The sequence below is a fragment of the Myxocyprinus asiaticus genome, chromosome 3 (assembly GCF_019703515.2).
Source record: "Myxocyprinus asiaticus isolate MX2 ecotype Aquarium Trade chromosome 3, UBuf_Myxa_2, whole genome shotgun sequence".
NCBI lineage: Eukaryota > Metazoa > Chordata > Actinopteri > Cypriniformes > Catostomidae > Myxocyprinus > Myxocyprinus asiaticus.
In genome coordinates this window covers 17,024,571-17,040,123 of record NC_059346.1, presented here as the reverse complement: position 1 = coordinate 17,040,123, position 15,553 = coordinate 17,024,571, and the positions used below count along the sequence as shown (strand labels likewise).

At 38.3% G+C, this 15,553-nt stretch overlaps 1 protein-coding gene across 1 annotated transcript in view; it reads right to left on the bottom strand.

The window, feature by feature from the left end:
* The window catches only part of arhgap20b (Rho GTPase activating protein 20b), an 80,607-nt gene that overhangs the window by 12,397 nt on the left and 52,657 nt on the right, over nt 1-15,553 (bottom strand). The window contains exon 13 of the mRNA XM_051661052.1: nt 4,061-4,250. Coding sequence (XP_051517012.1) covers nt 4,061-4,250 — 190 coding nt within the window. The remainder of the gene's footprint in view (nt 1-4,060; nt 4,251-15,553) is intronic.

The window sequence follows — 15,553 nt, the reverse complement described above, 5'->3', positions numbered from 1 at the left end:
GAAAAAAAGTCTATAGGCCAACCCTGAGAACCATTAATACTTCATTTATTATACCTCGATTTTCAAACGGGTTACCAAGTATTTAAATAAAACACCAGTACTTTCCAGCAAATGTACTTGCGTTTCATTGCGTTTCATTGTGTTTCATTGCGTTTCATTGCTTTGGTTCTTTGGCTCTTTGGTTAGGTCCGTAAAAATTTCTGGTTGTACTCCGTCGATGTTTTTGGATGCTGGATGGTTCGGTGCTGGAATGATCAGGCGGGAACTTGAAGCGAGTCCTCCCACAAGGGAGACTCGCGACTCTCCGTCACGTGTGTGAGTCATAGAGCAGAGAACTCTTCTTGGAACTTTGCGTTTTTAATTTTTTTTTAAGATATAAAATTTCATGATTAAACATTGCCTTATTTTGAGTGGGAAACAGAAGTCTTCATACACAATGGGCCATAAATTAATTATCTTGAGGGGAGGACCTAAATGACTATGTGACCCAGCAAAAGACACTTCTGATTGGCTCAAGACAACTTTGGAGTGCGGCCAACCTGAACACAACAAAACCTCCCCTCCTAGGATGAACTCTCTTCTCTTCGCTCTCTCTCTTGGCTCTTGCCCTTCTCTTAGCCCCTCTTCAGCTGGCTTCACTTCTTTTACACCCTTGCCAGTGCCCAAATTTGTGTTCACGATATTCTGATTCATGACACAAGGAGCTAGGGAGTGAGATTAGATGCAACTATAATCTCAATAATTACCATATCGTGACACAAGTATTGTGATAATATCATAACATGGGTCCCTAGCGATTCCCACTCCTAATGATTTCCCTGTGATTTCTCTAAATATTTGTGTTAACATCCTGTTGATAAGACAGGGACAGTTCCGTTCCTTTGGAGACATCAGGAAAATCAGACTGTGTGTTTGCTGCTGTATACTGCAAATATTAATACCTAAAAAAATCAGAATTAAGCCATCAGCTCTGAAATGTGGGTGACCAGATGACCATGATAAAACTTTGTGACACAACAGGATCCTTGTTGTGAAACAGGAAAATTCCCTGTCAATACAATTACCTGTAAAATATTCTATCAGCTGAAATAAGTCTCAAAAATGTAAAGGTACTGTAAGCCATTTTATCAGTTCTAGAATTTCCCCAAACTGAGCTGTTGGATTAGCCACACCCCCTTTTCCAAAAACCCGCACTCCAAAGATACTGTACCAAATGAGCTTTATTGAGACTGACAAAAGCAGAAACGGTTGTCAAAAACAACAACTGTTATAAGCAACATGGCATAAAAATGGTAGTAAGCCTCAATAATTTGCTGCAATACTGTAAGAACACACAAAATAATTGACAGGCAGAAAGCGTCATTGTCCACGGTTTGCTGACACATTTTTGTTTGCTGTTTACAAAGTTTAGAGCTGTCATAGAGGATCCTTTTGAGAGATCTTAGGACACTTATTTCATTAAAATCTTTCAGGGAGTAGTAAAATGTTTTGCATACATTTCCATGAAAAAAATCGCTTACAGCACCTTTAATTACACACTTTTATGAAAAAAAAACTCGGTTTATTGTTGTCGCTTAATTATATTGTAAAACACTTCGAATCATGCTGAATTTACACAGTCAATAAATACAGATATATGCACAACTGAAATGTGTCTTTAAATTAATAATACAAAAATGAATTTAAAGATGCTCTTTATACATTAAATGTATCAAAGCTTCATATTCTTTACATATTATTCTACAGAATACATGGTCATTTCAATCCAGGTAAATGCATTCATGTGTGCTATTGATCTTAAAAATAAGTTACTGGTTGAAATTCCTGCTTTTAAATGAGTTAAACGAATAGTTCACCCAAAAATGAAAATTCTATCATTATTCACTTACCCTGATGCCATCCCAGATGTATATGACTGTCTTTCTTCAGCAGAACATAAATTAAGATTTTTAGAAGTAGACAGAGCTCTGTCAGGTCCTTATAATGGATGTACACAGGTGCCAGCACTTTAATGGTCCAAAAGTCACATTAAGGCAGCAAAAAAGTAATCCATGCGACTCCAGTCGATCAATGAATGTCTTCTGAAACATATCGATAATTTTGTGTAAAAAATAAATGGATAATTAAATCGTTATTAACTTTTAAAAAGCACTTCCTGCCATCATCTGACGCGAAGTATGACGTAAGCACGTCGGTGAGTTCATGCGAGAATTCGGAAATGAGCGCTTATTTACAACAGAAGAATGAATGTCACGCGAGAGTTCGGCCATTTCAAAGAGCATCAGAGACCTGGATGAAAGCACCAATTTAATGTTAAAAACATTTTAATTATCGACTTGTTTCTTACATTAATCTATTGATTCGCTTCAGAAGACATTCATTGGTCAACTGGAGTCACATGGATTACTTTTATGCTGCCTAAATGTGACTTTTGGACTGTCAAATTGCTGGCACCCGTGTACATCCATTATAAGGACCTGACAGAGCTCCATCTTCTTCTATAAAACCTTCATTTGTGTTCTGCTGAAGAAAGACAGTCATACACATCTGGGATGGGCATCAGGGTAAGTGAATAATGAGAGAATGTTCATTTTTGGGTGAATTATTCCTTTAAGGTTAACACTTTAACAGCTCCCCAATATTAGCATTCAGTACAAGCGAAGACCAGCACACACAATATCAAAATCAAAATCCACAAAAGGAGGTAGATCCTTTTCCTATATGGCTCCTAAACTATGGAATAGTCTCCCTAACACTGTTCGGGACGCAGACAAACTCACTGAGTTTAAGTCTAGACTAAAGACTAATCTATTTAGCCAGGCATACACCTAATTTATTTTTCACCTCACAATTAGGCTGCTTTAGTTAGATCTGTCGGAACCTGAAACTTGAAACATTGATCATGATCTATAACTCTGCAAAAAATTGAATGGCATCTACGCTAATATTATTCTATTTGTTTCCATGTCTCAACCTCGGGACTCCTATCCTGAGGTCACCAGAACCGGCCAGATCCAGCTCCATTCCTGCTTGGTATCAGACTCCACTGCTACATGTCTCTGAGTGATGATGACTAATAGCAGCTAGCGCCAGCCAGACATCACTTCAGTCTATTATGATGGACCTCAGAGGATGAACTGATGCCAACTCCAACCTTAAGATATGGGATACTTCATATGCCATTGCCTGAACATTGGATTTAGGATAGACCTCACCGAAATTACCGGCCGGTTGAACTGCGAAGCACCTAACTGATCTTGGCCTGCCTCACCTTGATTTAATGATGGACTACACTCTTAAAATGGAATACATAGACTATCAATAAATTGCCAAAAAAAAGCCTTCATCTGCCAACTAACAAAGGACAATTGCATCTATAGGAACTTCTGCAGTTAATCCAGGATGGACTTCAAAGACATTAGTCATTAATCTTACAGTTCTTACAAAATCTTAAACACTGGCCCTTAACACTTACTTAATTTAATAATTTTAAACCACGACTTGCACTGCACATAAATAAGTTATATTGGCATTAATATTCATGCTGTTAGCCAGAGGGGAACTGGCCCCCATAGTGAGACTGGTTTCTCCCAAGGTTATTTTTCTTCATTAACCAACACCTTATGGAGTTTTGTGTTCCTTGCCACAGTCGCCTTTGGCTTGCTCACTGGGTTTCTAAATACAATTATTATTTAATTACTTATTTTTATACACACTTCATAATCATATTTAATCAAACTACACAATGATGACTCTTAAGAATTTATAGATATTACAGTTTCATTTTCTGTTAATGCATGATTTTCTGTAAAGCTGCTTTGAAACGATGTGTGTTGTGAAAGGCGCTATACAAATAAAAATGACTTGACAATATACGTTATACATTATGCTAATAAATTCCACATACATTAGGCTAATAACAGGGACAATAATAGGGATCTTTATCAGGATTTCTCTTGAAGAGTGAGCTGTGCATATACCATTTATTTGAACTTTACAAAGTGTGTAAATACATCTGAATTTATCTTATATGTGTGGAACCAGATTTGTATTAGTTTACCTGCAATGCATTCTGTCCCTCTTGTTCAGGGCTGATTTGGCATGATCTCCAGAGCATGTTGGGTGCGATGCAGAGGGCCAAGTTTGTTGCTGTCATCTGATTCACCTCTGAGTAGGTGTGTATTCTGTGCAGCATTCCAAACAAGTGACACAACAAGGTAACATTCTCCTCCGGCAGCTGTGCAAGCAAGCTGGACACAGAGATATAATATAACACTCAAATAATTATGTCAAAAAAAATTCTGTAAGTACAGAGGCTTGTCTACCCTATCAAACACATTGATGCATATCAAATGCATGTCCACATTCATATTTGCACACACACACACACACACACACACACAATTCTGAGAGTCGGAATACAGAGAGATCAGCAGACAAATATTGGTATTGAATTGAAATCAGTAACCTTGTTGTGCATTAACACCTAATTTTTCAAACAGTGGTCAAAATGTAAAACTCAGCAGATAACTACCAGCAGAAAGTCAGTACTGTTACTTTGCTTGCACTGCTAAAGGTTTCACTAAAACAAACTTGACCTGAGAGGACATTAATTCTGTTCAGATATTCTAAATATTCTTTGTAAAATAATTTTTTTCCACAATCTAGAGGAAAGTCAAAGAGAACCTAGGAAGCAATAAAAGGTCATTTTAACCCTCCTTTTGCATTCAGAATCTGCATCCACCTTTTGCATTTGTGGGTCAGTTCTAACCCAGTGGAATTCAAACTTATCAATCTTTCATAACAAGATGGTTTTCATCTAAAACTATATTGTAAGACTTTAACAGGTTCTTAACTGTTCATACATGTAAAAAGATTTATATTTTTGGAATGTTAACTGACAAATATAAAAGTTATTAATTAATATGCAAAATTGTTTTTGAAATAATAAAATTTAGAAATTCTTTGACATTTCAAAATAAACATTAACTACAGCACAACCAGTGTGATACATGTGAAGACAACTTTTTAATTAACATTTCTGTAAAATGATATATAAATATAACATAATATAACATTTATATTAACATCTAATGTGAGAATTACTAGTAATTTGAATGAATTTCCTATTACTCATAACTGCTCAATACAACTTGGTGGTCAAAATTATGAAACCAACATATTCTTTTTCAACTAAACTGTAAATCAACTATACAACTCAAGTATACAACATTAATACTTCTTGTGATGACGGGCTCTGCGTTGACGTTATCACAGCCGCGCTACACAGAACGCGTTGGCTATCTGGACTGCTTACTCATAAATCATGTTTTCATTTACTGTTTATGCTTTGTTATACACCATTCTTTTTTGCTGTTCATTCATGTCAGTTTTGGTCCAAGTTCCCCTTAAAAAAACGCTGTTGTATCAAGGTACTCTCATTTCTGGATTTGTTTGTGTATGCTCATTGATAGGTGCACATGTCTATTGGTATCTCAACTCCCTACATCCCATTCATTCATGCAATAGTTTAAACTCCCCATTAATCACACAGAGACATGTTTGGTGACATATACTTTAACATATATTCATTTAGCTCAACATTTAAACCACCATTTAATCAGTTGCAATGTGTGTTTCTCTCACCTCTTCCTGCTTCCAGTGACTCGACCTAGGTGGGGGTGTGTCCTAGTGAACCACCATTTCCCTATCGATTCAGTTCACTTGACATTGTAGTGAAACGCTTTGGGGAATTCCTTTTCCACGACCTAGTTGAAGCCTTTGTATTATAACGGCAATCTTAAAATTGGCAATGGTGTTTGAGCCCCGCCCTTTTAGGCGTGCATTTGCCCTATATAAGTGGGTGCTCAGTCACTATTTCTTCAGAATTTTCTTCCTTCAAGACCGACATCGTCCCGTCTTGACTACGACAATCATCTCGTCTTGATCAGCCATCGACAGACACCTTCCAGCAGACAGGATTCCCCAGCAGATGCATCAGGACTTTTTTTGCCTTACTCTCAGTGCCTGCAGCAAAAGATTCACCCGCCTCGCCGCTGGCATCGGGTTCTTTGCTTCAGTGAGACATCTACCTGCTTCCCACAGCATCCAGGCAGGAGTTGTATCCTTTGATATATATGTGTATAATATATATATACAGGGTTGGGGAGTAACGGAATACATGTAACGGGATTACGTATTTAAAATACAAAATATGAGTAACTGTATTCCACTACAGTTACAAATTAAATCATTGGTAATTAGAATACAGTTACATTCTAGATGTATTTTGATTGTAGATTACTTTGCATTTTATTTTCATTTGTTTCATTTAATATTTAGTACTTTCAGATGGAAAACATTTATACATATAAATGATGCGATCCAAAGTGCATTTGAATAGCGGTGAAACACTTTCTTAAGATGTGTTACATTCATACGAGCAGACAGAGAAGTACGTTTGAAGTAAGTTTGGAGCAGAAGAAATAGAAATAAACCTTGTGTAAATTGTCAGCTTTACACTAAGCTAAAATACTATTTCTAGCCATTTTACATGCACATGTTACCAGGCACGATCATATTTTTTTATCAAGAAAATTCACGTTGGATAATAATTTCTTTTTTCTAGTAAGACCTTTGATATTAGGGCAAAAATCGTATACTTGATGATAATTTTTGTATTGTTTTCCTGTAAAAATAACAAAAAAAATCCTTAAAACAAGATCAATTTGATTTATCTTGTTTTAGAAACAACACTGCATAAGATATTTAGGTTTTTCAGAGAATGTATTTTTAACATGTTTATTTTGTCTTACTGTACTGGCAGAGTTTTTATAGTCAAAACAAGTGAAAAAATCAACCAGTGCTGAAGAAGTAATCCAAAGTATTTAGAATACGTTACTGACCTTGAGTAATCTAACAGAATATGTTACAAATTACATGTTACAGCATGTATTCTGTAATCTGTAGTGGAATACATGAGTCTTTAGACGCTCTGCTCTAGGGTCACCCTTGTTCTGAGGGACGATTGTGCCCATGGCGTGCTTCCGGGCATCTCAGAGAAAAATCAATCCACACTCCACACAAAATGCTTCTGTCTTATAAATGGCAGCTCCCCTCAACACATGCATGAAACTCGGTGCCCACCCGCGCACAATGCAGTCACGTGGCGTGCGTTACCATGCATTTCTCAGTGTATTAAATAAACGGAAGTGTGTGGTTATACATACCGGTTTGCGATGCGGCCACCTCACTTCAACAGTGCTCTATCCTACATGTTACAGTGTAGGACATGCCCATTCTGTGCCCCGAGGTAGTAAATCTCCTTGTGAGAGATGCAATAGGGGTCATTCCCCATAGGGTGCACAGAGCTGTTATTCTCTCATCAAAACACAGAAGATGGTGGCCTCCAGCCTATCTGCATCTGTGACATTTGAATTGATCCCTCTTTGGGTTCTGTTCATAATGATCACATACAAACAATTATCTCTCTTATGTTTGCATGCTTATAAACCATAACTTAGTGTACTTATTAACTTTGGCTCAGGTCATTCTTGAGAATTTGACATGCTTCCCTGTTTCACACACTATGCACAACCGCTTCCCAATGGTGAAAGCAGCACTATCACAATTAGTGTCAAATATCAATCGCCCACTATCCAGTTAAGTGAACGCATGGTGGTCACTCACGGGCTTGTCAGATTGATGCTAAAAATGATCAAACAGGAGTATTCGATCCAATCCACAAGCAGATCGCCTTGCTTCAACAGCATTTTGTCCCCAACGGTTCCGTCACAGGACGTGCCTGTATTACGTGCAGAAATTCCTAGCAAAAGATGCAATAGAGATTGTTCTGTTCTGCCATGCCCGTAAGGGGTTTTACAGCTGCTACTTTTTCTTTCCAAAGAAAGGCAGTGGGCTTCGGACGATTTCAGATCTGAGACACCATGTGCTTGAAAAACACCCATTCAGAATTTTAACTCGGAAAAGATCTTATCGCACATCCACCCACAGGAATGGTTTGTGTCAATAGATCTAAAGGAGGCATACTTTTCAAATTGCACCACATCACAGGCTATTCTTGAGATTCGCGTTCAAGGGAACAACATATCAATTCAAAGTCATCCCCTTCAGACTGTCTCTGGCTCTGCACATGTGTTGATGCGGTGCTCGCCCCTTTGAAGATGAACAAATTTGAATTGTATTACCTCAACAATTGGCTATTACTGGTCCGATCAGAGGCTCTGCTATGCAAGTACAGGGACTTGATACTTCACCATTTGAACAGCCTAAGTCTCAATGTCAACTGGGCAAAAAGTACACTTTCTCCCAGCCAACAAATCTCCTTTTTGGGGGTTTGACTCGACTCCATGAGCATTCGTGCGCATCTCACGAGCAAGCCTGTTTGGACCATTCATCAGTGTCTCTCAGTTCAAACTGGGGAAAACATTTCCACTGAAGTCTTTTCATAAAATTCTGGGTTTTATGGTGGCAGCAGCCGCCGTCAAACCATTAGATCTGTTACACATGAGACCTCTCCATTGCTGGCTCAAACACCACGTACCGCATCATGCCTGGAGCTGGGGGCGCGTGCACATCACTGTGACTTGCTATCTGGCTTCTCTAGCACCATGGACAGCTCCAAACTTTTATCAGCAGGGTGTTATGCTTGGTCAGGTTTTCAGACGGAAAGTGGTGAGTACAGCTGCGTCCAACATGGGTTGGGGCGCGCTGTGCAATGGACGCTCGGCTTTCGGCACTTGGACGGGTGCAAAACGGGCGTGGCACATTAACTGTTTGGAAATGCTAGCCATCTTCTTAGCTGTGAAGGCTTTCCATTCCAACATAGTGAATCATCACATTCTGATTCGGTCAGACAATATGTCAGTGGTAGCGTATATAAATCGCCAGGGTGGCACTCGATTGCTACCAATGATGAGCTTCACGCAACGCCTCCTCATGTGGAGCACGTGCCATCTCTTCTCCCTGCACGCAACATATTTTCCGGACTGTCTGAACTGCGGAGCGGACATGCTGTCGCACCAGGGACCAATGGCAGGGGGAATGGAGACTTCATCCCCAGACGGTTCTGAGGATTTGGAAAATGTTCAGCAAAGTGGAAGTCGACCTATTTGCAAATATGTGTTTCTCCTGTACGTCTCCTTCACTCTGTCATCAGCAAAATCCGATAGGATAAGAAAACGGTTCTGTTGGTTGTGCCAAAATGGCCTAACCAGCCATGGTTTCTGGAAATGATGGAGATATTAGATGGCCCCCCATGGAAAATACTGATGAGGAGAGATATGCTCTCTCAAGCGCAGGACACGATTTGGCATCCCCAGCCGGAACCTTAATTGGCTCAGTCTGTAATAAACAACATTTTGCAGGCTAGGGCGCTTTCTACAAGACGCCTCTAAGCACTAAAATGGCATGTGTTTGCGAATTGGTGCTCTTCATGCAGCAAAGACCCAGTGAACTGCTCCATAATAGAGATCCTTTCATTCCTTCAAGAGCGGTTGGACGCAGGCCTCACTCCGTCAATGCTTAAGATTTATGTAGCGACCATCTCGGCATTTCACGCCCCTGAGGCTGGCTCCTCTATGGGCAGACAGTATCTGATTGTAAAGTTCCTTAGGGGAGCGAGGCTCTTGAATCCCCCCCTCGCCCTGCTAGAGTTCCAACGTGGGACTTAAATCTGGTGCTGAAGGCGCTCACGAACCCCCCATTCGAACCATTGGAATCCGTTGAGTTGCGTGTGCTCTCTCTAAAGATTGCACTGCTATTGGCTCTGGCCTCAGTCAAACAGGTTGGTGACATACAGGCACTGTCAGTTGACAGTACATGTCTGGAATTCGGCCCGGAGCTTTCGAATGCCACCAAACACAAAAAAGACTATGTGCCTAAGGTGCTTTCCACACCCTTTAGGGCTCACATAGTCCACCAACAAGCTTTCTCTTCTCCACCATCTAATTTGGATGAGGAGCAGTTAGCGCATTTATTATGCCCCATGCGGGTATTGCACACGTATGTGGAGCACGCCCTCCAGTTTAGATTGTCAGGTCAGCTCTTCATTTGTTATGGAGGACGCACAGAAGGCATGTCCGTTTCCAAACAAAGGCTCTCTCACTGGATCACTGATGTGATCACCCTCACTTATAAATCACAGTGAGCGAGATGCCCTATTGGTGTAAAAGCGCATTCAACTAGAGGCATGGCCTCCTAATGGGCATGGACAATTGGTGTATCCCTACAGGATATATGCTTTGCAGCAGGATGGTCTTCGCAGACGTGGTGTCCATCGCTTCCAAGTCCTCTCTGTCTAGAGAGCTTTTCCAACACCCAGCAGGTGAGCCCGAGCTCCTTATTATGGGCAGGCTACCTATTATACTATTAATACAGACACCTGTGTAGGTTGCTATCCAATTTACTCCCACTAGAAGTCACAAGCACTTCCAATAGAATAAAACCTCCCTCCCTACCTCTGGTTATGAAGGGGTAAATTATTCTGTGTGTATTATATACTCATATAGATCCTCAGATTAAGATTAACTTCCCATCTGGTTTTCACCATGTGGGGTTATTCATTTTCATACACACTTGAAGACATGTTATAACAAGTCACCGCCCGACAGGCCTGTGACCTCATATACAAATTCTTCTAAGTGTTTATACCTTGGTGCATCTTAGGGTATGACGCTACGTAGTCCAGCGTGAAGGGACTCCATTCCCCAAAGCATTTCACTGCAATGTCGAGTGAACTGAATCGATAGGGAACATCTCCAGTTACACATGTTACCTCGGTTCCCTGAGATGAAGGGAACGAGACATTGCAAAACCTGGCCACGCTACTACTTCAGAGTTTCGAGTGACGCGTTCTTGTCCTTCAGAAAATTATGAAGAAATGGTGATTGAGCGCCTGCTTATGTAGGGCAAATGTGCGCCTAAAAGGGCGGGGCTCAAACACCTTTGCCAATCATAAGATTGCCGTTATGATACAAGGGCTTCAACTAGGTTGTGGGAAAACAATTCCCCAAAGCGTTTCACTGCAATGTCTCGTTCCCTTCATCTCAGGGAACCGAGGTTACATATGTAACCGGAGACGCTCTAAGCTAAGAGGGAGTCCATTTTACCAGTAGGGGTAAAGCATTGCATTTATTGTTGCCTTTTGAGTTTTGAGATGTAGTTTAAATATATGTGTATTGCTCTTGATGTTCTGTCACTGTGATGATGTTTGTTTATTGGTTTATTTGTCCCTGTTATATATGTTTTGCATATTTAAGGGTTTTATTTACCTTCACCCCCCCACTGAATGGTTTAGACCTTCAGTTGAGGTGGGAATATTTTTCTGTTTAAGTCAGTCTGCCTTTGACCATGGAAAGAGATGAGGGGAAAACACTGTCTGAGTGTTTAAGTGAGGTTTTACTGGTCTGAAGAGGGGGGTTTCACCTTGTTACACTTTTGTGTTCCTGGTCAAATATGACCAGCCTATAAAAATTGTTTATAAATCTCTCATTATGCTATATTATCACAAAATATTGGATTAGATCTTTTTGTCAAATTGTTTTCTTTCAATTAGCACAGGTTTTGTATTTCTTTTTGGAACTTATTGATCGTAGGCCTCTTTGACCTGAGCTTATGCACTTATGCAAAATATGAAACATTCTGTACTATTTATCACACTAGTGTGCTTTAATGTTTAACCAGGAATTTTGTTTTGAAATTCTTTTATTTTGTACAAAATGGCACAAAGTCACACTTGTGTTGTTCCTAGGCCTGTCACGATAATTATGTTATCGACTTATCGTACGATATATGGACATGACCTCGATCATATTTGCTGACCTTGATATTGCCCATTGTGTTTACATGCGTGTTTGTTTACATAAGAATGAATGTCACCAACATTTTAGCCAGTCACGCTGCATCTGTGCTCTCATCCACTCTGTGTCAGAGGCCGGGCTCAGGCAGCTCTTCCACACACACACAGATCGGACAGCGTCAGGTGAAGAATACGTTACTTGAGGCTAATAGGTGTTTTAATAGGTGTTTTTTCCCGAAGACTGCATTATTCCAGCCATAAAGTTTGGAAGAATAAGTCCAAATGGACTTGGTTTCAAAGCCGCATTCCAGAGCTCTGGTGTGGGAACATTTTGATTTTAAGCCGAATAAGAGAGGAGAGCCCATTAACGTGAACGAGCCCTAGCCTATGTCAACATTGTTTAAAAACAGTGACAATGAAAAGTGGCAATACAACTCAGGGCTCGACATTAACTTTTGTCCAGGACAAGTGGATTTTTGCAAGGGCAAGTCAAAGTTAATTTTACTTGCCTGACTGGACAAGTTGCCTGATTGAAACCTTAATAATGATAAAACATACCGGGTTTATTTGCGATTTAGCATATGCCTATATCACTTATTTATAAAAAAATAAAAAAATAAATAAAAAAATAAAAAACAACAACAACAAAAAAACAACAAAAAAACATATCCTGCTGTTGAAAATAATCTACAGTGTCTGAAATTCTGCACTGGATTCTGAGTATTGTCTTTGTATTAATTCCAGAATCTGCGCGAATACAGGAAATCCGCTTTTGCACGTCCTTCTCCGTCTCTGGCGCAGCAGTGCTTGTTGAATTTGGTGTGAGCGCGAAGTGGACGCATTTTTTCCGAAATGTGAACGTCATTGTACTGCGCCTGTGTTAAGAGAGCGATGCGATAAAACTATCACAACTAACAACAAAGCTGTCAACGTTGCAAGCGCGTAACGTCGGAGCGATCCAGGTTTGCAGCCTCCGTCATAAGTCATAATACAACACCTCTGACAAGAAACGCAGAAATAGCAAAAATACTTTTTTAATGCTACCTGCTGCAGGATGAAGAGAAACGATTAAACACCTGTTACATCTCTCAGCTTCATCTCTCTGGAGCTCTTTCTGACCTATACAGGTATTCTCTGCCATGTGAATCAGTCAATTTTTATATGTAAAAATATACAAACATAAAAATAAAATGGTAATATAAACACTATAATATTAACAATATACATAAAATGAATATATATGATCTGTCTTTAAAATACATAGGTCAGTCAAAAATAAGGTTCCCCATAATGAAAATGGAAAATCTACATAATCTAAAAAAAAAAATTAAAAAAAATCTAAGAACTGTAATACTATACTATATTTATGTTTGTTTTCATGTGGTTTTGAACATATCAAACATTTTGAACATATCCAGTTTTTTTATTTAATAACTAAAATGTCAGGTCATACAACCATCAAGTAAAAGGTAGGATCATATTTTCCTTACACCTGATAATTTTCTTTTTATATTGTATTATTTAAATATATATATATACATATATATATATTATTTTTGATCTCCCCCATACATTTTCAATGGCTTGTCATTTTCGACCAGGAAAACCACAAGTGTGACTTTGTGTCATTTTGTACAAAATATTTGGTAATGCTTTAGATTACAGCCCGCAATTTACAGTGTAAGTACACCGAATTTACAGTGTACCTTTTTTGTATTAATAGTGTAACTACACAGTACGTACTTGTGGGTATAAGGGAACAATATGCAAAGTTTAGGGAATAAAGGGGTAACAACCTGGAAAATTACAAATAATTTATACTGTAAGTATTTTATAACTAAGGGGTAGCTATTCTAATATTACGTGATATATGACCTTATACTATGCTAAACAACAATCTTACTTTAAGAGCAATTAAGCAAGAACATACACAGCGTACCTTTTTGTAATAATAGTGTACCTACACATATAGGATACTGTAGGTATTTTTTTAACTACGGGGTACATACTCTATTATTACAGGATACATGAGGTTTTTTTCTTCACTACTGTCATCTGATGGAGTTTTGGTTCCTTGCCATTTAGCTTGCTCATTGGTGGCTTAAATTACTATTAATATTCAGAAAATATTATCGAACAAACTGTATTGACACTATCGGATGAGAACACAAAACTTTAACTGAATTGAGCTGAATAATTACATACCGTCTTGAGCTGCTTTATAGCTGAAATTGAAGTATTTTTCATAATTGATGCATTTTGAAACATTACTGTTATTTTTCTGTTTATTACTGTGAAGCTGATTTGAAACAATCTGTAGCTTATAATGTAAAGTGCTATATAAATAAATGTGAATTGACTTGACTTAACTTGACATGATGGAGATATTACATGGTATATGACCTACTATGCTAAACAACAATCGTTTGGGAGCAATTTAGAAAGAACATACCTTTTTGTAATAATACGTATTATATTATACATATAGGATTAGGTTTTTTTTTTTTAACTAAGGGGTATATATTTATTATTACAGGATACATGATGGAGGTTTTTGCTGTATGATTTTATTTAGAAATTTAAATCAAGGCTACTGACCTGATGAAAGTGTGTTACATACACCAAATAACTTGTTCTGCTATTCTGTTTGAATGGCATTGCAGTCCATCAAGGTGTGATGCAGTAGAAAACAAGCTTACCTCTTTCCAGCTATTCCCAGGAAATAAAATAAAAAATACAACATGATACAACACAACACTTGCATCTTACTGCATATATACAGTAGCCTATAATTGATATGTTGTTTTGATAGCAAAGTGCATCTGACTTAGTTTGGTCTTTCATGTTTCAAGGCAAGTAAAACTAAATTAATTAATTAAATTACTGGCAAATATACCCTCTTGTTTCACATAGTTACAGAGTAAGTACAACATCTGCGGTCTGTAATTTAAAGTGGTACTTGTTACCCCTTTATTCCCCAAACTTTGCATATTGTTTGCTTATACCTACACATAAGTAATTTATAGGTACACTATTATTACAAAAAGGTACGCTGTAAATTTGGTATACTTACGCTGTAAATTGCGGGCTGTAATCTAAAGCGTTACCAAGCATTTCAAAACAAACTTCCTGGTTAAACATTAAAGCACACTAGTGTGATAAATATTACAGAATGTTTTCATATTTTATTTAATATTGTGAAAATTATCCACAAATAATGCTTTTTTTCACTCAAAAACAGAGGTGCATAAGCTCAGGTCAATGAGACCTACGATCAGTAAGCTCCAAAAATAAATACAAAACCTGTGGTAATTGAAAGAAAACAAGCTGACAAAAAGATCCAATCCAATATTTGCTGATAATATAGCATAACGAGAGATTTACAGTATAAGCAATTTTCAATAGGCCAGTCATTCTTGTTTTAGGTATTAAGTAAAATTAGGTAAAAATAATTTTTAGATAGTGTGAATTTTTAAGGGTTAACTGAGCTAATTGGGATTTTTTGTCCCTGAAATCTTTCCTGCTAAAACTACTAATGGTTAAAATGTTTCAGTGACATATTTAAAAGTTTTACCTGGGGAGAGTGTTGACAGACAGAGCTGTGAGTCAACCAATAACCTGGTGGCTTTGAAGAATTTATTGACAGTTATATTCATAAACCAAAATGGCGGGAATAAAGAACCCCTAATGCCCAGCGCAAAGAACCACTTCAGCACAAAAGGGTTCTTCAGGAAG